At 42.7% G+C, this 20,388-nt stretch overlaps 8 protein-coding genes and 1 long non-coding RNA gene across 10 annotated transcripts; 6 read left to right on the top strand and 3 right to left on the bottom strand.

The window, feature by feature from the left end:
- The first annotated feature begins 22 nt into the window (after positions 1-22).
- On the top strand, positions 23-1,952 carry LOC6506646 (zinc finger protein 611). Its single transcript, XM_001957443.4, has 2 exons — positions 23-710; positions 1,133-1,952. The coding sequence occupies exons 1-2, from the start codon at positions 216-218 to the stop codon at positions 1,814-1,816; spliced, it is 1,179 nt and encodes a 392-aa protein (XP_001957479.2). The 5' UTR covers positions 23-215; the 3' UTR covers positions 1,817-1,952.
- Positions 1,953-2,144: 192 nt separating this feature from the next.
- On the bottom strand, positions 2,145-3,350 carry LOC6493300 (ubiquitin-conjugating enzyme E2 C). Its single transcript, XM_001957442.4, has 2 exons — positions 2,980-3,350; positions 2,145-2,917 (listed from the first exon to the last, which is right to left on the bottom strand). Exons 1-2 carry the CDS (start codon positions 3,081-3,083, stop codon positions 2,488-2,490), a joined length of 534 nt encoding a protein of 177 aa, XP_001957478.1. The 5' UTR covers positions 3,084-3,350; the 3' UTR covers positions 2,145-2,487.
- A 351-nt stretch (positions 3,351-3,701) lies between these two features.
- Positions 3,702-5,043, top strand: LOC6506648 (EARP and GARP complex-interacting protein 1). Its single transcript, XM_001957441.4, has 2 exons — positions 3,702-3,968; positions 4,017-5,043. Exons 1-2 carry the CDS (start codon positions 3,798-3,800, stop codon positions 4,992-4,994), a joined length of 1,149 nt encoding a protein of 382 aa, XP_001957477.1. The 5' UTR covers positions 3,702-3,797; the 3' UTR covers positions 4,995-5,043.
- LOC6493299 (kxDL motif-containing protein CG10681) lies at positions 4,984-6,014 on the bottom strand. Its single transcript, XM_001957440.4, has 3 exons — positions 5,792-6,014; positions 5,565-5,738; positions 4,984-5,508 (listed from the first exon to the last, which is right to left on the bottom strand). The coding sequence occupies exons 2-3, from the start codon at positions 5,729-5,731 to the stop codon at positions 5,052-5,054; spliced, it is 624 nt and encodes a 207-aa protein (XP_001957476.1). The 5' UTR covers positions 5,732-5,738; positions 5,792-6,014; the 3' UTR covers positions 4,984-5,051.
- Positions 6,015-6,203: 189 nt separating this feature from the next.
- Positions 6,204-8,988, top strand: LOC6506650 (1,5-anhydro-D-fructose reductase). The gene is made up of 4 exons (XM_001957438.4): positions 6,204-6,363; positions 7,868-8,035; positions 8,089-8,604; positions 8,668-8,988. Exons 1-4 carry the CDS (start codon positions 6,292-6,294, stop codon positions 8,863-8,865), a joined length of 954 nt encoding a protein of 317 aa, XP_001957474.2. The 5' UTR covers positions 6,204-6,291; the 3' UTR covers positions 8,866-8,988.
- LOC6506649 (aldo-keto reductase family 1 member A1-A) lies at positions 6,370-7,599 on the top strand. The gene is made up of 4 exons (XM_032454113.2): positions 6,370-6,656; positions 6,722-6,891; positions 6,955-7,297; positions 7,355-7,599. Exons 2-4 carry the CDS (start codon positions 6,815-6,817, stop codon positions 7,532-7,534), a joined length of 600 nt encoding a protein of 199 aa, XP_032310004.1. The 5' UTR covers positions 6,370-6,656; positions 6,722-6,814; the 3' UTR covers positions 7,535-7,599.
- LOC116655788 lies at positions 7,525-8,793 on the bottom strand. Its single transcript, XR_004310847.2, has 2 exons — positions 8,658-8,793; positions 7,525-7,824 (listed from the first exon to the last, which is right to left on the bottom strand). It is a non-coding gene; the product is annotated as an uncharacterized LOC116655788 (long non-coding RNA).
- Positions 8,989-10,062: 1,074 nt separating the features above from the next.
- On the top strand, positions 10,063-15,190 carry LOC6506651 (clavesin-1). Its single transcript, XM_001957437.4, has 4 exons — positions 10,063-10,275; positions 13,720-14,177; positions 14,239-14,529; positions 14,586-15,190. Coding segments are annotated over exons 1-4 (1,005 nt in total). The 5' UTR covers positions 10,063-10,274; the 3' UTR covers positions 14,841-15,190.
- Positions 15,191-16,091: 901 nt separating this feature from the next.
- Positions 16,092-19,932, top strand: LOC6506652. 2 transcript variants are annotated; one of them, XM_001957436.4, is made up of 6 exons: positions 16,092-17,229; positions 17,752-17,855; positions 17,911-18,049; positions 18,103-18,328; positions 18,392-18,528; positions 19,144-19,932. In XM_001957436.4, the coding sequence occupies exons 1-6, from the start codon at positions 16,984-16,986 to the stop codon at positions 19,768-19,770; spliced, it is 1,479 nt and encodes a 492-aa protein (XP_001957472.1). In that variant the 5' UTR covers positions 16,092-16,983; the 3' UTR covers positions 19,771-19,932. The 2 variants fall into 2 exon arrangements, with proteins under 2 accessions (XP_001957472.1, XP_014764859.1); XM_014909373.3 differs by having other exon boundaries at positions 18,124-18,328.
- The last annotated feature ends 456 nt before the right edge of the window (positions 19,933-20,388 follow it).

Genomic DNA, 20,388 nt, shown 5'->3' on the forward strand with positions numbered 1-20,388 from the left:
GCTTTCAATATCCCGTTGAGTGAAAGCCCCGGAGACTGCTGGCGGTGGCGGTAGCGGTGGTGGTGGTTGCGATATCTCTCTCGGCGGGCCACTAAAGCGGTTGTGTGGGTCGCCGGCGATGGACGCGGAACTGGACGCGGAGCACCCCCATAAATTGTGGTAATTGAGTTCAATTTATTCCATGCCGGTAAAGTAGAGGCCACCCTTTTCCGGCGATGTTTTATTCAAATCTGAGGCTGTGCGCGCGTCGGGCCATCGCAGATTCGACGACACACGCGGCAGCGATGGACGCAAAGGAGGTCACAAGGACACTGATATGTCGGGCCTGTCTGGTGCTTCTCGGTCCCGAGGATGTCTCCTATAATCTCGCCAGCGAACAGGATTTGGCTGAAAAATATTTTGGCTGCATTGGCGGGGATTCCGGAAGTATGCAGAGACTGCAGGAGGACGACCACCAGCAGCACTCCCAACTGGTCCTGAAGAGCATCTGCGAGTGCTGCTACCACCTGGTGCAGAAGTTCTACGACTTTCGACGCATGTGCGAGGAGTCCGCGCGCAACTTTGAGGAGCTGTTGCTGGACATCGACTATTACTGCGTCAAGGACCAGGATGTGGCAGTCGTCTCCCTGCCGGATTTGGACACACCATCGGACAGTAATGATTCCTCCAGCCAGAAGCCCCCGATGGACACACCCTGCATCACAAATATTGTAAGTTTCGGTGGGTAGAGGTAGAGGTGCTGCTCGTGTGTTCTATTCTCCCATAATCTAATCACGGCCGGGGCTCAAATTTGTTGCCTAGCAGCAGCAGCACCACCAGAACAGACTTTCCCACACGCCGTCGGAAAATAAACACTCGAATGCCTTTGTTTGTATACAACTATTTTTGTTTGCGGTCGTATCAAGTGATGGCTATGGTGGTAGTGGAAAAGGAGGCGTGTCTCCACATGCGGGCGCGTCTTTTTAATTGTTTATTGGAATGGGCTGCCAAATAAAATGTGAATTTTAAATAACTTCCAAAATATCTGGTCATATCCGGATAATCATTCCATACTAAGTGCCTCTACTACTTGTATTTTAAAGAAATTGAACAGGAAGAGCCCTAATGTATCTCATTTCTCCCCTTCCCTTAGGAGGAAGTCTACATAATGGAGGATGATAATACCCAGCAGGATCTTAAACAGGAAAAGTTACCTTCATTATCGCAACGTAAGGCAGCAGGAGAGAGAAAACGTAGAACAAAATACACCCTCAAGTGCAACCAATGCCAGCGGGGCTTCTACAAGGCGTCCCTGCTGGAGGCCCATATGAAACAGCACGAGGGCATCAATCCGTATACCTGCGTGCTCTGCGGCAAGAGCTATGCGAGGGCCAATCTGCTGGAGGAGCACCTGCACAAGCGGCATAGCAGCAGTCCTTCCGCGCAGGAGACCTATCCCTGTACAAGCTGTGATAAAGTGTATACTGCCTACCGGAGTCTCAAATATCATTTCAAAAAACAACACGAACCGGGCAATGAAAAGGATCCATCCCAAGGACCACAGCACATCTGCGAGAAATGTGGAAAATCGTTTGGCCGCAAGGCCCACCTCACTCGTCACAAATGGACGCACACCAGCAAGGATGACCTGAAATACGCCTGCGAATATTGCCATAAACGATTCTACACAAAAGAAAATATGCTGGATCACCAAAAGCGACTACACGGACTCCAGAACCCACTGAGATGCCAGAAGTGCGGTAGCATCTCAAGCAGCTGGGCAGAGCTGAAAGAACACTTGGAGAAGCACAAGAACCCGGATTATGTAGTTCAATAGTTCGTTTTTTGTTTTATTTATGTGGTTTCAATTAACATCAAGCTAACTCAACTGTTACAATGATTTGAATTACTTTGAAATTGTTAAACCTCTTGATGGGAAAATGATAATGCAGCATGATTAGATTGACGATGAATGATTGCTAATGAGTGGAATTATTGGATTGTGTGGAAGTGGTGGTGTTGGAGGTTGATACGGTGAGGCTACTCTAAAATTAGCTAACATTCACATAATGGCCGGCGCAGCACAATCGCTTACAAATCATCAGTACAAAAGGCGGGAAGCAACTGCAACTGTAGCGACCCGTTCACATATCAAATCATGTATATAAAAAACAATTAACTAAAATTTATGCTTAAGCTTAAAGAACGGACAGTTTTAAAATTACATATTACCAATACATTCATATATCATATAATAAATTTGTTATTGTTTGGAAAATTGAGAATAAAAACCAGGATATCCGTCTATAAGAAAATGCACGGTTGCCATAAATCAGCATAAACTATGTTGGAGTTGTGCGAATTATGAGTGAGATGGGAGTTCGTTCTGAGGCGGTTGGGTGGAGTTGCTTGCACTATATGTAAATAAATACGCCGCAATATGAGCATAGGATGCATTTGGATTTGGATTTGGATGTCTCTCTCTCTCTCTCTCTCTCTTCCTTTCGTCTAAGTATCCTTGTGTTTCTCATAGAAGGCGTCTAGATACTTTTTGTACTCCTTTTGGTCGTTCCACATCATCGCGGCCTGCGCATTCAGCGGACTCTCATTGTTTGGCTCGCCGAGCAGTGATTGGATGGACAGCAGTATGGTCCGGACATCATACAACGCCGACCATTTGTCCTTTAGGATATCCAGACAAATGGCGCCCTGCAGATCCACGTTTGGATGGAAGCAGGACGTCAGGAACTTGACCACAGGTGCCGCATATGGATAGGAGTTGGGAAAGTCCAGCGACAACCGATACGTCTGTCCGGCGTACACCGTATTCCTTGGCCCTGCAATAGTGCCCACCCACTTGAAGATGTTCTCGCCGTCCGGGAATGCTGAGATGCCTTTTTCGTTGGCCATCATCAGATTCATGAGTTCTTTGTGCAGTCTGCGGAGAAAAGTACATAGATGGTTAGATGGTATTTTCTAGCATCCTGGTATAGGACTCACCTTTTGCTCACGGCGTGATTGTCTTTCACCGGCAGCGAGTCATCACTGTGCTTGCTACCACCGCCCCCCGCTCCACTCTGCTCGGGGCTAATGTTCTGAGCCATGGCGTCCTGGAATTCGACTCGATTCAATGGCAAGGTGCTCTGCAAATTTTGTGTCTCGTTTCTTTTGAAAAATTCACTGTACACTGTTGAGTGGAAATTTTGTTTTGGTCGGAAGTTGTAAATCGGAAATCGCGTCTGTTACTCTTACGAATATATTTTTTTCACTTTTGTGTGTGTGCTTGGCTACGCTTTACTTTTTTATTCGAAAACAAAATGGAAGGAGAAAAAATGTTGCTTTGGGCGTGCACAAGGTTGTATTTGGCAGTGTCTGTCAAAACTAAAACTATCGATAAATTTTTTACTTTTTTCACAACGAAGCGGCCGTTAAAACGGTTATTAATTTAAAATTGTAAACATCAAAAACTCTATTTACGTTTTAACTATAATTTATAAGGCTTTAAAATTTACATTTTGAAAAAATTTTTTCGAAAAATGTTGAAAATGATACAGTTTATCTTAAATCCGCATCAATGAAATTTGATTTAAATTTTTTGGGTAAAATTTGCATTATTTATGGGCAGATTAAATATTTTAAGAAAATGTTTATCATACGGTTCAGATTCTACGTGATTCATAATCTTAAAATAAATAAAAATATTCATAATATTAATTGTACTTTAAGTTTACGTTTTCCAACACTAGGTACTATTCGTACTTTCCTAAACACGTACCTATTTGTTTATTTTCATCAAAACAATAAAATAATAATCGAAAATGGATGAGAACAGCCTTATATATGGGCTAGAGCTGCAAGCCCGTGCTCTAACACCCCAATACGGTGAAAGCAATGACGTGTGCTTCTTCATAGCCACAAACTCCTTGAAGCCAACGAATCAGGTGCACCTCATTCAGTTCGAAGAGGAGCAGGGAACAGTGCAATCTAAGGTAAAGGTGAAAATAAAGGAAGATGGTATTAAAAAGATTTTCTTGTAGGTTTTCGAGCATGCCCTTGGAGAAGTTTGGAAACTGAACAGTTGCCCCCACAACTCTCGTTTGCTGGCATCTGTTTACAATGTACAAAAAGGAGCTCAGGTGCTGACTCAAGCAGCCTTGCTTACCCTTCCAGAGAATCTTAATCCCACGGATGCAGAGCAGCTCAAATCGGAGTATCTGCCATGGGAGAACGTGGAACAACTGAGCACAGAATCTCTTGGGGAGAGGGTTAAAACCGTCGAGTTCCATCCAAGCCAGGACCAAACTCTTGCCTGTGTGGTGGACAACAAGTTGGCTGTGATGCAGAGGGCAGAGTCCTCTACTCGAGTGGTGGCTGAAGTTCCAACAAGTGGTTCTGCTAGCAAGCACACACTGAACTTCACCAACGGCAAGTGGTCGCACCACCACCAGGGTCATCAGTTCCTTGCTTTGCACGAAGGTAACTTAAGTGCGTACGACGTGCGAGATACGCAGCACTGCGCCTGGAGCATCAGCGATGCCCACGGACAGATGGTTCGTGATCTGGACTGCAATCCCAATAAGCAATGTCACCTAGTCACCGGCGGCGATGACGGCTACTTGCGGATTTGGGACTGCAGGATGCCCAAGTCGCCGGTTTTTGAGCGCAGCGACCACTCGCATTGGGTTTGGTCTGTGCGTTTCAATACATTCCACGACCAGCTGTTGCTTTCCAGCTCCAGCGATTGCAAGGTGCTTCTCACTTGTGCCGGATCAGTCAGCTCTGAGACTCAGGCGCAAACCGGACTTGACGACACGAATTTTAGTGGCACTGAGGCGGAGGAGCGGCACAAATTGTTGCCCGATGGTCTCCTACAAACGTTCGACCAGCACGAAGACTCGGTTTACTGTGCAGAGTGGAGTAATGTGGACCCGTGGATCTTTGCATCACTCAGTTACGACGGACGCGTCCTTATCTCGAAGGTACCAAAGCAGTACAAGTACCAGATTATATTTTAAGCCATTAATTTATTTGTTTATGCTAAAAGTAAAGCTATCTAAAGACGTCTGTGTTGATTAGCCTGTGTCCTCGGATGTACAGTCGGAGGAGTCATTGGGATTGGCCGTTTCCACGGAACACACTCGCTTTATGAGTTCATTTTCGATCTCCACAGTACCATTGTCCACAGCCTCCTCCATTTGCACATATTCAATGGTGGCTGCATTCTTTTTTGCTCCTGGAGCAGAAGTGGGCTTTGGGTTTTCCGCAGGTTTCCGAGCGCAAGCCTCTTCTTCCGCCTCCTCGGCCAAGCTGCTCCTTTGTGGCTGGACTTCAGCGTAAATCGCGGGATATTGGTGCTGCAGCTTCTGCTTGATGACTCGAATCTTGCGGAATATGTAGTCCAGATCCTTTTTCATCTCATTGAGACACTTGACATGTCGCTTGAAATCCTCGGTGGCGTTTTTCAGTCGACTTTGGGAGAGAGCGTTGCAGTTTAGCAGCATTTCATTGGTTTTCTCAAAGCGCTGAAGCCTATCGGAATCAGAAAAGTTATTTCAGTTTAAAATGTACATTATATTTTGACTTGCATTTGCTTTTGTGCCCTTATCATAGTTTCCACATCCCCCTGATTCACCATTCCAGCCAGACTTTGTATGAAAGCCTCGGCGGCGGAGTTCCCAAAACCCGTAAACGATTCCAAGTCCGGAGTGGCATCCTGGGACTGTTGTGCTTCGGTTAAGCCTGTGTGACTCATTTTTTCCCTAAAGGATAGGAGTTAATTATTTTCTCTTCTAAAATTGATTTGTTTACATACCTGTTTTCTCTCCACTAGTCTTTGGAATTATATCAATTGTTTTCTATGTGAGATCCAACGGATTACTTTGCGGACATATAATCGCACCTTATTAGCTATACATATTTGAACAATAAGTTATTTCCATATTTAAGAATAAACTTTTGTTTGGTTTGAGGGGAAAATTTTTTGTTGTAACACCTGTTTTTGGTACAACTTATACAGCAGTGTTGTAAAATGTCAAAACTCGTATTAATATTTTAAATATTTTTAATAAAATATTTATAAATATTTTTTATTACCATTTTATTTATAAAAGCAAACTATAAATTATTAGAAATTATTGATTTAACTTTTATGTTTTTTACATAAGTTATTTATTAACAATCGATATTGTTATCGGTAACACCTGTTGGCCAAAGCTTTGGGTATGGGCGCGGTATCGTGTGCTGCCACACTAACTTTATAACCGGCTTGCCAATTTTTATTCTTTTGAATTAATCTATTAATTTCCTTTCAAGATGAAGCTCGCTCCGACTGTCAAGCTGAACAATGGCTATGAGATGCCAATATTGGGCCTGGGAACTTATAATGTAAGCTACAAACATATAGAATATTGTTATCATTATGTCGTAAAATCATATCTTCGATTTGTTGCTAGAACATTTCACTTTCCAAAAATTGTGAAATCTTATATATTATACATATGTTATCATAGTTGAAAAAATCTCGATGTGAGGCTGCAGTGCGGCACGCCCTAGAATCGTGATATAGACATATAGACACAGCCTATTTGTATCGCAATGAGGGTTTAATAGGAAAAGTACTGGGTGAGTTTGTGTGCCAGCAGAAATTGAGACGGGAGCAGGTGTTCCTGGTCACAAAGGTGAGTCAGAAGGAACTCACTGGAATGTTTATACAAGAAGGTACATATAAGAAATCAATACCTAGCTGTGGGACATATACCACAACCCGGAGAGGGTGCAGCACGCCTGCAACTTGCAACGGAAAGCTCTGGGAGTGGACTATATAGATCTCTATCTGATGCATTCGCCTGTGGGTGTACACTATATCTCAGATGAGGATCTGATGCCACATGTTGATGGGGAACTATGGACAAAGTGAGTGTTGGACACCCAAATCCCTTCCACCCAGAAACTAATCTGAAAGAGTGGACTCCGTAGCGATGTAGATTATGTGGACACCTATAAGGCCATGGAGATGCTTGTGGAAATGGGCCAAGTACGCAGCCTGGGATTGTCCAATTTTAACGCTGATCAGTTGGAGAGATTGCTTGAAAGTTGCCAAATAAAACCTGTGGCTCTTCAAATTGAATGCCACCCGGGTTTGGTGCAAACACCCTTGATTGAACTCTGCAAGAGGCACGACATCACCGTTGTGGCCTATTCGCCACTTGGTCGCCCTACGATCGGCCGACCAACACCTGAATACCTCAAGGATCCCAGTGTCCTGGCTATGGCGGCCAAATATGGCAAAACTCCAGCTCAAGTGATACTCAGATATATGGTACAAAAAAAAAAATAAAAAGTCTTTATTTGGTAAAAAAATATGTGCGATTTGCAGATTGATATTGGCACAGTGCCTATCCCAAAGGCCTCCCAAGAGGATCATCTAAACGAGAACCTCGATATCTTCGATTTTCGCCTAGCTCCAGAGGAGTTACAGCAACTGTCGTCCTTCAATCGTGGGCAACGACTCTGGAAGTTTGAGAAAGCCAAGAACCATCAGCACTATCCGTATTAGAATTAGGTTTTTAATAATCCTCAGTTCTAGTTAATAAAATATAAATTTAAATGTGTTACAAGTTATTTCAAACGCTTTCGTCGCTGATTTCGGGGCATCAGCAGCCTATTGTATCTCTCCCTTTGAAGCTCTCGTTGCTCATGTAAATACACCTGGATATCATTTCGATTAGTCCGTTCCCGATGTTCAGCCACTCTGATTGTCCTTTCGCTGAATCGCACTTCAGGATAACGTAGTTTTCGGACTATTATCTTCCATATTGGAACAATAAAAAAACACATCTCTTCTACCTAAAAAAAAAGAAAATAGGCATAAGCTACTTTTTACTTTCAGTCCAAGGATAATGAAGGAGAAGCTGCTGTGAAACACGCTATCGATATTGGCTACCGTCACATCGACACGGCCTATTTCTACCAAAACGAGGCGGAAGTTGGAAAGGCGATTCGGGATAAAATAGCCGAAGGAGTTGTCAAGCGGGATGACATTTTCCTCGTTACTAAGGTACTGACAGTGGAAATATCACAAGGGAAGTTATTAATAGATTTTATTTTCAGCTTTGGAATGTGTTCCATGATCCCGAACTCGTTGAGGGAATTTGCCGCAAGCAGCTGAACAACTTTGGCCTGGAGTACATTGATCTGTATCTGATGCACATGCCAGTGGGCTACAAATACGTTGACGAGAACACCCTTATGCCAAAGGACGAGAACGATGTCCTGCAGCTAAGCGATGTCGACTACCTGGACACCTACAAGGCCATGGAGAAGTTGGTGAAACTGGGGCTGGTACGCAGTATCGGGGTGTCTAACTTTAATAGCGAGCAACTGGCTCGGGTCTTGGCCAACTGTGAAATCAAACCTGTCACCAATCAGGTGGAGTGCTCGCCGGCTCTCAACCAGAAGGCTTTGACAGCCTTCTGCAAGAAGAACGACGTTACTCTGACGGGTTACACCCCTTTGGGAAAACCAAAGCCTGACGTTCAAAAGCCCGACTTTATTTATTCACCAGAGGTGACGGCCATTGCCAAAAAATACGGAAAGACCACGCCGCAAGTGGTGCTGCGCTACTTGGTAATTAGAATTAGTCTTAAATCTACTAAATTATGTTAATATTTTATGCATACTATTGTTTAGGTTGGTCTGGGAGTCATTCCAATCCCGAAGTCATCGAACACCAACCGAATTTCCGAAAACTTCAATATCTTTGATTTTGAGCTGACTGCCGAGGAGATGTCCGTTCTGGATGGATATCACACTGGTGACCGGGTTGTTCCCCTAAATTTGATCAAGGGCCAGAACCACAAGTACTATCCCTTTGCCATTGAATTTTAAGCCAGATGAAAGCTGCCCTGGTAAAATAAATTAATTAGCCTGCACTATCATTCTAATGTAGATACAAAAATATTAAATGAATTTGTTATGCGACTGAAGTGTGACAACATTTAAAAAGCTTAATGTCTCTACATTTAATTCTAATCCGGGTCATTGGCTTGTGTTGTTCCATTTATTATCTTCTTCACCTCTAAAGAAGGGTTAGTTTCTAAAAAAAGGTATTTAGGGGCGATGAATCTTTATGTCAGCACGTTTGACTTGGTATTCCGGATAGGTGAAAATGTTGGCATAGGTCCGTAGAATTATCATAAACAGTAAGTGTTTTTGGCAATAAAGTTCTCGAACATTTTTTTGATGATGTTCTTGGACTAATTAAAAATTTTAAGTTTAGGATTTAGTTCTGAGTTAGTTGCTCAGAGACAGTCGTTAGAAAATTGTAATACTAAAATGCTTTAACGAGTTTAGTCGTTAAAGTGTCAAAGGCGTTTACAACGCCTGTCTCTAGCTATTAATAATGTGTCAAGATCTAGATACTATAGTTAATACTATATACTTTAAAAGTACCTAGCATTCTTACACATTTTAGTTAACAGTTTTTTGTATATAGTTTTGGACTTATTTTGTGCTATCTCTGGATCTGGAATTCCTATTTTTTGGCCAAATATATCTGCCGGAAGCTATTAGTCTCGCCAACTCCAGTAATGAAGCATGAAAATATTAGTGGTTATTTGTGGTTCTCCCGATTAAGTCAGGATGTCTAATTATTTTTGAATTGTTCAGTCCATTTGGGTTAATCGCAGCCAGGTGACGTCATAGCGAAAACGCTCTCAGATGGCTAGAGATATTACAGATTAAAAGTCATCATTTAGCCTTTGAACTGGCTGTGTCTAGGAAGCACGAAAAGCGATCCCTGCCACGGTTTCATGTTGAACTGTGCACGAGCCGGCAATTAGAGGAAGATCAGTGGCATGCGCCACCTTGACCCAGGCCAAGAATAAAATAATACAAAGGCCAGAGAGATTGGCAAACCACTTTCCATGTTATCCGGCCATGTTATCCCCTGTAAGTCTGTATTGCTCCACTCGGCTGCTCTCACTCAAGCTCAAATTCTCATTACCCTCATACTCATACCACCGATGACTCCGATGGCTGGCTGAGTGGAAACCCGATCATCCGAAAGCGAGGTTTAAATAAATTTTCAGTCTACCGAATATCGTCAGTTTCGCTCAAAGCGTACCCACGTTCACATCGTCGTCGCCAATTGCCAGTTGCCAGTCGCCAGCGGAACGCCACACGGATATTCCGGCCAACAATTAGAGCCCGTGGATCCAGCAGCGTACAAATATTGTTATATAAGATTATCAGGTTGTGAAATCCCCCAGTGCCAGTGCCTAAAATCAAAAATCAAAAGTGAGTTGAGCTGAGAATTCCAACGAAAAAAAAGACATCATAACCTGATATGATACGAGTCCTGATATAAGTAAAAGATAAAAAAAAAGAAAAAAAAGGAAGGATCGAATTTGGTTGCATTATGTAAATGGTCGAGAAAAGCTTGTGGCCAAGAAAAACTTTCGCTTTCACCAGTACTTCCAACAGCTCTTTGCGGCAGTTGCGCATGCGCAGAGACACTTGCAGGCTGTTGTCTGCGATTAGTTGGCTTCGGCTTTGATTAAACGGAGAAATACTTATAGATCGGGTTGACAGATACCACTAGAGATGAAATAAAAAAGAGGACGTTACAATAGAAACTTAGGGAAATAAAAATAGTTGGATTTCTTTGAGCCATGTCTCTTTTTAGGAGGGCCTTTTAAAAGTTTTCAAACTAGAGCACTTAAATTAAATTTTTAAAAATTGAAAAAAAATTATATTTTGTTTAGGAATAGAAAAGATTTCTAGCTAGATCGTCCACCATTTCTGGTGTAAACAAAACAAATATCTACCCACTAACTTGGTTAATAATTAAGCCTTATTGACCCACTCCGAGGGTTGCGCCCCAGCCAATTATTTTACGGCCGAGAGTGTTGAGAGTTTTGTAATTCTGTTTTCTGTTTGCTGGCTTAATTGCCATGGAGCTTGGTGGCCTGCAGAGAGGCCTGCAAGGTCTTCTTGGCCGAAGTTGGCCAACTTCGCCATAAAAGCCAAAGTGGTTGGAAAACCGTACGTACTCGTACTCGTATAAATGCAATTTGTGTGTGGTTCGCATATAAATATTCATGGCAAGTGGCTGGCAAGCAATTGTGCAATTGCCAGGGACGCCACCATAGGCCCCATCCATATAGCTATTGACGTGACGATTTCCTTTGACCAATAATAATAACTACGACCTCGACTGTTGTATTCTGGTTGTATAGGCCGCCCCGGCATCAAAATTCCCCTCCAAAGCTTAGGTGGTGCTGCAACTAATGGCTGTTATTTTGTGATTTTTTTTTTTTTTGGGCCGATCCGCCTTGACCAACAACGCCAAAGAGCCTTGGCTAACGAACGTGTCGGGATTAGTTAATGAATTTCACTGAACGCTGATTACAACGCCATTAGGTTCTGACACATGAATATAAAGTGCGACTCATCCGGGGAACATTAGCGGACTTTGCCGTAATTGTGGCAAAATGCAATCTGCATGATAATCCGGAAAGGCAAATGCAAATCTTACGGATCGTAAACTCGTAGGGTCGTCTATTCGAAATTCAAAGTTGAGGAGAGGCAAGCGAATATTGCCAATGTGCACGGTCATGGGGTGGGATTGGGCAAGTGCACAGAAAGAAATGGGACTAGTATTTCATTATATAATATAGAAATGTTTGAGTTTAAAAAGAAAGGTTTATATTTTGATGAAATAGTCACGAAAAATGAGACTTTTTTAGGCTAAAAAATCTCACTATCTTACCTTACTAATTCAAGTTCAAAGTAAAGATTTTCTCCTGTGCATTGGGAGTGGATTGGGCCAAATAGTGGGTTGGGGGGACAAACAAAAAAAAACCAGTTTTGAGCATTTCTCGAGCCTGCACTCTTGTCACTCTTACTCTTACCAAAAAGTCGGCGGAGATATTGGCCGCCCGCGGGGGCCTGTAAGACGTACTACTACTACACTTTTCAGTTTGGCAGCTTTTGTGGCAGATGTGATGTAACCAGACGGGGCTAATTGGCAGAGCGGAAAGCGAACGCAAAAGACACGATAACGAAATTACAAATCGCATGTTTCAGTTTCAGTTTCAGATTCAGTGGACAGCCATCTTCATCGCGGCTTAATGGCAGGGCCCATAAATGAACGAGTTACCAAAGCCCAGCTTTCGGTATTCCATATTAAATTGGACATATTCAAAGTAGGGAACAGGGAGGGCCTATTATATAGCACACGTTCAATTTAACGTCATGGTATGGTGGGGGTATTGTATATACCTTTATAGTGGTTGGTTGGATGGATGGATCGATTGCACAGTTGAGGAAACTGTGTGAAGGCCACGAAAGTGAACCAACTGGTCATAAACAGTTTGTTGACCAAAAATAGTAGTCACAGCCCGCCCCGAACCGATCCGATCCGCAATTACAGGCCACTCAGTTACTTGGCTCATCTTTCTCTCGACCTTCGTCTGGGTTTTTACGAGTAGAAATTTAAATGGTCCCCTCAAAATGACAAAACCGACCAAACTTTCGATTCATATGCAAATCAGTTAGCCGGCAGATTTTGGGTCACGGTCAATGGACCTCCGTAAGATTATTTTTCTCAAACAAATCAGCTGGTGTAGCGCGGAAATGGCACCACCATCTTTTGCCCAGATTGGCCAACAAGAGCCGGTGGTGGAGTCATCACATACATATATCGTTATACATATCCATATAATATGCAAAACTGTTGTGGGCAGCTTCTGTGAGACTCGGAGACCCACGCAAGCCATTGCACTCCGGTCTCTGGTCTCCAGTCTACGATCGGCGATGGGTAGTAGTCTGAATTTGTGGACCAATCCGGTCCAGACCCCTGACATTGTGCAGCCAAAAGTCAAGAGGGATTAATTGGTATGCACATTCATATAAGGTCTTGTTGATTTGGTCCAGTAAACTGCGGTGACCCTTGAGAGTTCGATGAATTTTAACATTTCGGGTTGCGCAACCGCGCCACCACCTCGGTAACTGACCAAGGGCAACCGGCCAATTATAATTGGTGGTGTCGGCGGTGGTGTCTTGTCTTGGCAGCTGTGAAGAAATCTGGCACTGGCAGTGGCCACATCTGACTGTGTTTTTATCCCAATCAGAGCAAAAATGTTGTTTTCAATTTAGTTAATTGATATTATCAAGTTATCAAGTATGATTAAGGGGCGGAGATACTAAAATACAGCTGGCTTTTTAAGAGTTTAAGTATCTATAGTTACTTTAAAAAGTTTTAATGGTTTTTGGAGGTTATTGGGTTATCTTTTTGAAGCTATGACAGAATCGAGAAAAGTATTTATTCACTTTAAAGGATTTGTTTTTAAAACCCAATGCAAATAATCATTCTAATAACTTTTATATTTATGTGACAGGAATAACATTTTTAAACAAACACAACTTACACTTTCAACACTTTACTTACAAAGTAAAGCATCAGGCCTCATGTATCATTTCCAATGGCCTTATTTTCCTATTTTTTTTTAACAAAACACCATTATTTATAATCCTATTTTAAGCCGAAAGTTTTTTCGCAATTTCTTTAAAATATTCCGCCTTGTGGATATTTCCAAACCCATTTGGCAGATCGTAAAATATGCAAGAAAATAATGATTATGCATTTACGAAGCTTTAAATTTTACATAAGTTCTGCATCCATAATTTTGGCTTTTGTTTTTAATTTGGAAATATATATATTTTTTGCGTGTTTGGCAGTGCTTGAGACCGAGGTGCTGCAACAACCGAAGCTTAACGGACCGGCCACCAGTGCCGGCGGCGACTACGACTATCCGTATGTGTGCGGACTGAGTCCGGCCATGAAGCAGGTGGCCAAGGAGGAGTTGCACGAGGACGAGAACATCCGGCGACAGGCACTGTCCCAGTTCCGCGAGTGGATCGACAAGCATCCGCACATCCGGAAGTGCCGCACCGATGCCGTCTTCCTGTTGCGTTTTCTGCGCACCAAGAAGTTCTCCGTGCCGGCCGCCTGCGAGATGCTGGAAAGATACCTCACCATCCGCCAGCTATTCCCCCAGTGGTTCCAGCAGCTGGACATCAACGATCCGGCTATCAATGAGATCTTTGAAAATGGATATCTGGTGCCGTTGCCGCAGCGGGACTCGACAGGACGTCAGGTTCTCTTCTCGGTGGCCGCCAAGTTCGATCCCTACAAGGTTTGTTATGGTACTTATTTAATTATTTATTTTGTAACTAAATATTACTTTTTTCTTGTAGTTTACTTCGGTGCAAATGGCCCGGGTGCACAGTCTGATCTGCGAGGCCCTTCTGGACGATGAGGATTCCCAAGTGGCCGGATATGTTTACATCAACGACGAGAGCGGCATGAACATGGGCTTTGTTAGCTTGTGGTCACTGACCGACCTGCGCAGCATTGTCAAGTGCATCCAGAATTCCACGCCCATGCGCCACAAGGAGACGCACTTCGTCAACATCCCGCACTATGCCAACCGGATCATTGAACTGGGAGTCTCCATGCTCAGCGACAAGCTGAAGAAGCGCATCATTGTAAGTAAATTAACAGTTTCTTCTTGGAAGTGTTACTCATAAATGAATTCTTGCAGGTCCATAAAAATGTGGATATCCTTAAGACAAAGATCGATCCTGCAATTCTGCCCAAGGAGTACGGTGGCACTGTTCCCATCGCCGACATGATCGCCCAGTTCAAGCAGAAGCTCCTCAAGCGGCGGGCGGCCATCCTCGCCCTGGACGACATGCGTATCGAGATCACCAAGGATGCGGCCAACTTTGCCGGAAACGATATCGGTGATATTGATGCCGGTGTCGTTGGCAGCTTTAGGAAGCTGGAGGTGGACTAGGCTCCATCCATTTATCCCATCACGTTCCCGTAGGCTAAGCTAGGATAGATCAGGATACCATTGACACAGGCGACACGACGCGCGGGCATGCACACTTCGTACCTATTTAAAAAAAAAAAGCATCAACACTAAATTATATAACTACCAAGGTGGATACTCGTCCGGGATGATGGTCTCCCCGCCATTTTCCCGCACAATCTCAGTTTACCGAAGCACGAATATATGGATCTGATGTTGAGTTTCCCAGTTGTATATTCCATCCATGCGTTACGTTATGTTAAATGAATGTCTATTTAAATATATGTATATACTTATTTTTGAGAGCTTAAATATTATGCATTTTAACTTTATTTAATGGGTTTACTTCCTGGGTTAATGTGTAATTGTAATGGGTTTATCACTCTTACAGGTGATTTCAGTGTTTGCTTGAAGTTGAACCAAAAAGTATAGCATACTTTTGTGCAATGAAGAAAATTTTAAAAATCTGGAAAAGGTCAACCAGTTTTGCATTTTATTTTTCCAAACTTTATAATCTAAGAATAAAAAGAAACTTACTTTATAATTAAAACTATATTTGTATAGAATATTTTGAATTTATAATAATTAATACTATTTTAGTATTATTTAATATTATTTATTTGCCTTTAGAAAAAGTGTTCATTACTTGAATTGGCAATCCAAAGTTTGGAAAGATTGAAGAAATGGTATTATCTTCTTCAATCTTCAAGACCTAATAGATCTTTTTTTTAAATCTCTACTAGTACATAGTTTCTCCATAAATCTTGTTACTCTTGAAGCCTGCTCCGCAACTACTTGTGTGAACCATGTGCCCCAGTGGGTGGTGTTATTTTGGCGTGGCGAGGTGGCGTTCGGAAGCGGATATCCCCCCCAAGAAGACCCAATTACAGTGTTGCCGCTAAATTGTTAATTCCACGGTGTGCTTTGGGTAAGAGGCAGAGTAGCGACACAGATCGCAGTTATTTCCATCATACTTGTAGCTACTTTTCTTTGTAACGGTGACACAACAGCGTTGAGAAGAGAATCTCAGTGCATTCTACAGTCTACAGTCAGAAGAGAACAAAGGTTCTTGGGCTTGAAGTGTGTTTGTTTCTTATAGACACTCTTGACAACAATTGGCGGCAAAACAATAGGGCTTTATAGGAAATTAAATATATATAATTTATAAAAAATATATGTGTCATAATTGAAAAGAAAAGATAGATTAAAAGACAGAAAAGCGGGGCATAGGGTACCATTTCTAAAGACATCTTTGTTAATTTAATCTTAAGTACACACCTTAATATAAGTGACTAATTTAATCTATAGAATAGTTAGAAGATTTCTTGTTACTACAGCCTATATGTATTTTCCTGTCAGTACTATTATCTTGGCTGTAGCTGTGGGTGTGTGCGCGCGATTGTGTGTCGGCATTATGATTGTACGCTTATTATTATGGCCGCATACGAAGTAATTTCCAAGTTAGCTTTTCAGTTGAGTGCCGGGACAGCTGGAGAACGCGTTGTGCGTCCAGATCGCGAACAACGGCCGCCTGTCTGATTCTTCAGACTCATTCTCGTTCTCGATTTAAGTCGTTAATTGTCGCGCTAAGTGCTCCGCTTTGTGTACTGACCCCAAACACTTGTTGACATCCAAACGAACAGTGCAAGTTGCGAAATACGAGACCATCGGCTTGACATTGCTCTGTGCTCGGAGCTGAGTTGAGCTGAACTGAAGTTCTAATTAAAGTTTTTGGATTATGAAATGCAAAGTGTTGTGAAGTGTATCTTAATCTGTTAAGCAAATGATCTTAAGATTTTGTAAGCCAAAGATACACTTACAAGTTTGCCGCTCTCGTTTGCTAGCGAACCGCTAGCCCCGTGAGAGAGCTTTCCAGTGCCTTCCAGTGAACAGCTGTGAGGAAGCTTTGGAGCTCTCTGCTGTGGAGCTCACTTTCCAGGTGCTCTCTTCACCGGGCGGCCGAGCTGGGGCCGGAGTGGGGCAAGTTTTATCAGCCAGAAGTACGAGTCACAGATAAGAAAAGTCGGCGGCGGGTGTTAAGTCATTTACACAATTTATCGCCTCTTCGAATGGAAAGTAGGTGCGTTGCATTCCGGAGTGGAGCTGTAACCGGAGTGGTCGAACAATGAACAAGCTGAGGGCCCTATTGCCCGGTCAACAGTCGTCGGGAAATGGCGCCTCCCGCCATTCCGTGGCTCTGGAGCCGGAGATCGGCTTCCAGATCACCATCGAGACCCCCAAGAACTCCGAGCCGGACTTGATTGGCGGCAAGAGCTCTACGGGCGTGCCGGAGCTCAATGTCCATCTCATTGCCGCCCGGCATCTGCCCTCCCTGTTCGGCTTCAAGATCGTCCAGGGCTATTTGATAAAGGTAATTTAGTGCTAATTAGTCATGATACGAAAATATCTCAACCAAAATAAAGCAAAGTTTTTTCTGGGATTTTTTGTCGTTAAATGTTTTGCTTTTACTTTGGGTTTCTTATGAAATATTCTTAAAATAATGATAATAAATAGCATTTTATGGGATTTACTAATAAATAGTCTGACTAATTGGGATTTTTTTCTCTGATTTGCAAGACTATATCAATAAATAAAAACTAGAATATGAGAGAAATAGAAAATAAAATAAATATTCCGAAATATATGTATGTAGTATGGGTTTTTGTTTAAAGTTGAAACACTAAGGTATCTATTCTAAAATAAAACAATTTATATTGCTCCAGATGTTACTTGAAAACTAATAAATTATTAGATTTTTTTAAGCGAAATATTTTCACACCTTTATGAGTTTTATTTATAGGTCTTGTAATTTTCTGAAGCACCTTGAAAACATATTAAAATTATTTATTATTTCATTATGCCTGTGATTTTTTCCCCTACCACATCATATCAGGTGAAGCTATTTCCCGGAACGAAGCGCCTGGACAGCAGTATTCAGACCAACACGTGGCCAAAGTTCAATGAAAACTTCAAGTTCCCCCTGGTACCAGATATCAAGTATGTTCTACACGATACCCTGTACTCCAGTTTATCCAATATTGTATTTGATTAGATCCTCTATGAAGCATGTCTCCCGGCGGGGTGGCACAAATGGCTCACAAATGACCAATTCCGATCCGGAGCCGGAAAATCTCTTCACCGGACAGTTTGTGGTCTTTACGGTCTATGCTCTCTTGGAACTCCCAGCCTCAGTAAGTTGGTTAAAAGAATATCCCTAACCCTTGGTAAAATGCTTCTTTACCAGAACTTCAATCGTTTTAACAAGACATACCGCTCGCTGAAGGACAAGAGTACCAGCTTTGTTCAGCGTTTTGTGGATCCCACTTCGGGGGCACCCAACGATGCCAAATCGGAGAACGGAGCCGGGGCTGGTGGCAAGCAGAATGGGCAGGATAAGGGCAAGAAAAAGTCTGAGAGTGCGAGGGACGCAATGCCACCACTAACGATAAGTGAATCGCGTAGAAATATTGGTAATATCTATCTGTTTGGTTTGTATCTTTTAGATATAACTTGTGAACCCTTTCCCGTACTAGGTTCCGTCACCTGCTATCTGGAACCGAAGCTCTTCCAGCGCAACAGTCGGACGGGGAGCTATGCGACGGAAGAGCTGTGGCTGCCTATCAAAGATATCACCACAACGGTGGCCAAGTCAACGCCCAGCAATAACAATGTGAGTAGGAAAAACATTTGCACCTGACCCACAGTATGTACTTGGATTGCTAAACAAGTTCACCCGAACCCGGTGTTACAAAACACTGCTGCGACATGGCAGTGGCTCTTTAGATCCCAGCTCCGAGCTCTGAGTGTTTTCAAATGTAATGGAGATGTTTGCTTTAATTGTGCAAAGTGAAAGCTTCCTGCCATTGGGTCGGTTTTAAAAACAACAACAGAAATTAACCAGAAAATTTAAATGAAAGCAAAATTTTTTAATTGCAATATTATGATACGTTTTTGAAAACTAACTGTGGAAGTAGTGTCAACTGGCTAAGCACTTACCTTCCGGGGGTTTGTCAATAAAAGGGACTCACGGCACGACTATTTGAACAGTTTATATGTTTGAGCTAATTTTCAGAATGGGTCAATTCATTAGTTATCTTATCGAGTCGATGCGATTCCAATTTGTTGACATTACTTAGGAAGTTGTAGGTATTTGAGCCAAAATGAGGAGCATACCGAGCCCTTGTCGATAAAGTGTGTATATCGCATTGGGCGATTAAAGTAAAAAATATTGCAATAGATATTCATACCACTTTTAAAAACCAAATTTTATTCTTTTATCTTTTAGCTGGTTAACTCCGCCAAGGGCGTCGTGGAACTGGCCCTCGAGGTGCGCGATCTCCAGGAGTGTGTGGCACCTGTTGACCCCACGATGCCACCAGCAACACCTCCTCCTTCCCCAGCTCCGAATCCCTTCCAACCAACAGCCTCCACCAACAACTGGCAGCGAATGACGGCGGAGATGAAGCGGAAGATGGGCATCAGCAATGCCGCCAATTCGGATTCCGGGCGATACTTGCTCCGGGTGACTACCACACGGATGCGCTGTTCCAACAAGGTGAAGGACGAGCTGGAGGCCACAGCCAGCTCGGGGGTCTATGTGAAGACCACTGCCTTCGAGCATGGCATCTACATAGATGCCTGGAAGTCGTCCGTTTTCTTCCCATCGCTCTCCACAAAGTGGGACGATGGATCCGGCGAGGGCACCATCGACATTCCGCTCCAGAGGCTCGAGCAGCTCCAGGACATCACCGTCCGGATTACTTTGGCCACCAAAAAGATGGGCAAAAAGCTGGTCTTGGGCACGGTTCTAATCGGCGGCGATCAGGCGGGCGATACGGGCTCCGAGCAGATGAGTCTCATCAGGGAATCCCCGCCAGGTCAGCGAGTAGCCGCCTGGCATTGCTACCATTAGACTCCCATGCCTCCCAGCCAATGTAAATAGCACCTATTTTAGCCAATTTAAATCAAAATTCCTTTGTGCGTTTGTGCAAAAGCACACATGCTACTAAATGTGTGTACAAGTATTTTCTTTTCGATCGTTAAAAAATATTAAATTTAATTGCCGATTGTAAAATGCTTCTTTGGGAAAGTTTGGCTCATTTCAGCGTCGACGGCGTGTAACAATTGATTTTACTGCCCACTGCCTAGGTCTGTAATCGGAGTAGCCGGCAAATACAGAAGTACAGTTTGAAAAACGAGAAATTTTTCAAAAAATATATTTCAAATTACAAGATCTACAAGATCTTAGAAAAGTACAAGAAAAGTATCTATTAGTGGGTGGGATTATAAAAACCAATGATTTATAGTTCTAATAAATAGAATCCATTGCAATTACAAGAAGTTTTTCAAAAATATAATCTATTTTTCAAAAAGTTCAGATATTTTTTCCTACCTCAAAGATTCATAAAATTGTGTATCTTTAATGTAAAGTCTAGATACAAAATGTTCAAAATATCTTGAGGAAAATATTAAGATTGTACTAGCACATTTTTCAAGGTGTAGGTAGAATCTCTTGACCTCTTCCGAGTTC

Source organism: Drosophila ananassae, chromosome 2R (assembly GCF_017639315.1).
Source record: "Drosophila ananassae strain 14024-0371.13 chromosome 2R, ASM1763931v2, whole genome shotgun sequence".
NCBI classification, from domain to species: Eukaryota; Metazoa; Arthropoda; class Insecta; order Diptera; family Drosophilidae; genus Drosophila; species Drosophila ananassae.

Excerpts from the sequence above, each read along its gene's own strand:
- LOC6506652 (XM_001957436.4), top strand. The coding sequence starts at position 16,984 with ATGAACAAGCTGAGGGCCCTATTGCCCGGTCAACAGTCGTCGGGAAAT. Across the intron at positions 17,230-17,751 it reads TCCAGGGCTATTTGATAAAG|GTGAAGCTATTTCCCGGAAC; the intron begins GTAATTTAGTGC and ends ACATCATATCAG. Across the intron at positions 18,329-18,391 it reads TGAATCGCGTAGAAATATTG|GTTCCGTCACCTGCTATCTG; the intron begins GTAATATCTATC and ends TTCCCGTACTAG.
- LOC6493300 (XM_001957442.4), bottom strand. The coding sequence starts at position 3,083 with ATGGCTCAGAACATTAGCCCCGAGCAGAGTGGAGCGGGGGGCGGTGGT. Across the intron at positions 2,918-2,979 it reads AATCACGCCGTGAGCAAAAG|ACTGCACAAAGAACTCATGA; the intron begins GTGAGTCCTATA and ends TTTTCTCCGCAG.
- LOC6493299 (XM_001957440.4), bottom strand. The coding sequence starts at position 5,731 with ATGAGTCACACAGGCTTAACCGAAGCACAACAGTCCCAGGATGCCACT. Across the intron at positions 5,509-5,564 it reads ATAAGGGCACAAAAGCAAAT|GCTTCAGCGCTTTGAGAAAA; the intron begins GCAAGTCAAAAT and ends TGATTCCGATAG.
- LOC6506649 (XM_032454113.2), top strand. The coding sequence starts at position 6,815 with ATGCATTCGCCTGTGGGTGTACACTATATCTCAGATGAGGATCTGATG. Across the intron at positions 6,892-6,954 it reads GATGGGGAACTATGGACAAA|CGATGTAGATTATGTGGACA; the intron begins GTGAGTGTTGGA and ends TGGACTCCGTAG. Across the intron at positions 7,298-7,354 it reads AAGTGATACTCAGATATATG|ATTGATATTGGCACAGTGCC; the intron begins GTACAAAAAAAA and ends TGCGATTTGCAG.
- LOC6506646 (XM_001957443.4), top strand. The coding sequence starts at position 216 with ATGTTTTATTCAAATCTGAGGCTGTGCGCGCGTCGGGCCATCGCAGAT. Across the intron at positions 711-1,132 it reads CACCCTGCATCACAAATATT|GAGGAAGTCTACATAATGGA; the intron begins GTAAGTTTCGGT and ends CCCTTCCCTTAG.
- LOC6506648 (XM_001957441.4), top strand. The coding sequence starts at position 3,798 with ATGGATGAGAACAGCCTTATATATGGGCTAGAGCTGCAAGCCCGTGCT. Across the intron at positions 3,969-4,016 it reads AGGGAACAGTGCAATCTAAG|GTTTTCGAGCATGCCCTTGG; the intron begins GTAAAGGTGAAA and ends ATTTTCTTGTAG.
- LOC6506651 (XM_001957437.4), top strand. Across the intron at positions 14,178-14,238 it reads CCAAGTTCGATCCCTACAAG|TTTACTTCGGTGCAAATGGC; the intron begins GTTTGTTATGGT and ends TTTTTCTTGTAG. Across the intron at positions 14,530-14,585 it reads AGCTGAAGAAGCGCATCATT|GTCCATAAAAATGTGGATAT; the intron begins GTAAGTAAATTA and ends GAATTCTTGCAG.
- LOC6506650 (XM_001957438.4), top strand. The coding sequence starts at position 6,292 with ATGAAGCTCGCTCCGACTGTCAAGCTGAACAATGGCTATGAGATGCCA. Across the intron at positions 6,364-7,867 it reads TGGGCCTGGGAACTTATAAT|TCCAAGGATAATGAAGGAGA; the intron begins GTAAGCTACAAA and ends TTTTACTTTCAG. Across the intron at positions 8,036-8,088 it reads ACATTTTCCTCGTTACTAAG|CTTTGGAATGTGTTCCATGA; the intron begins GTACTGACAGTG and ends TTTTATTTTCAG.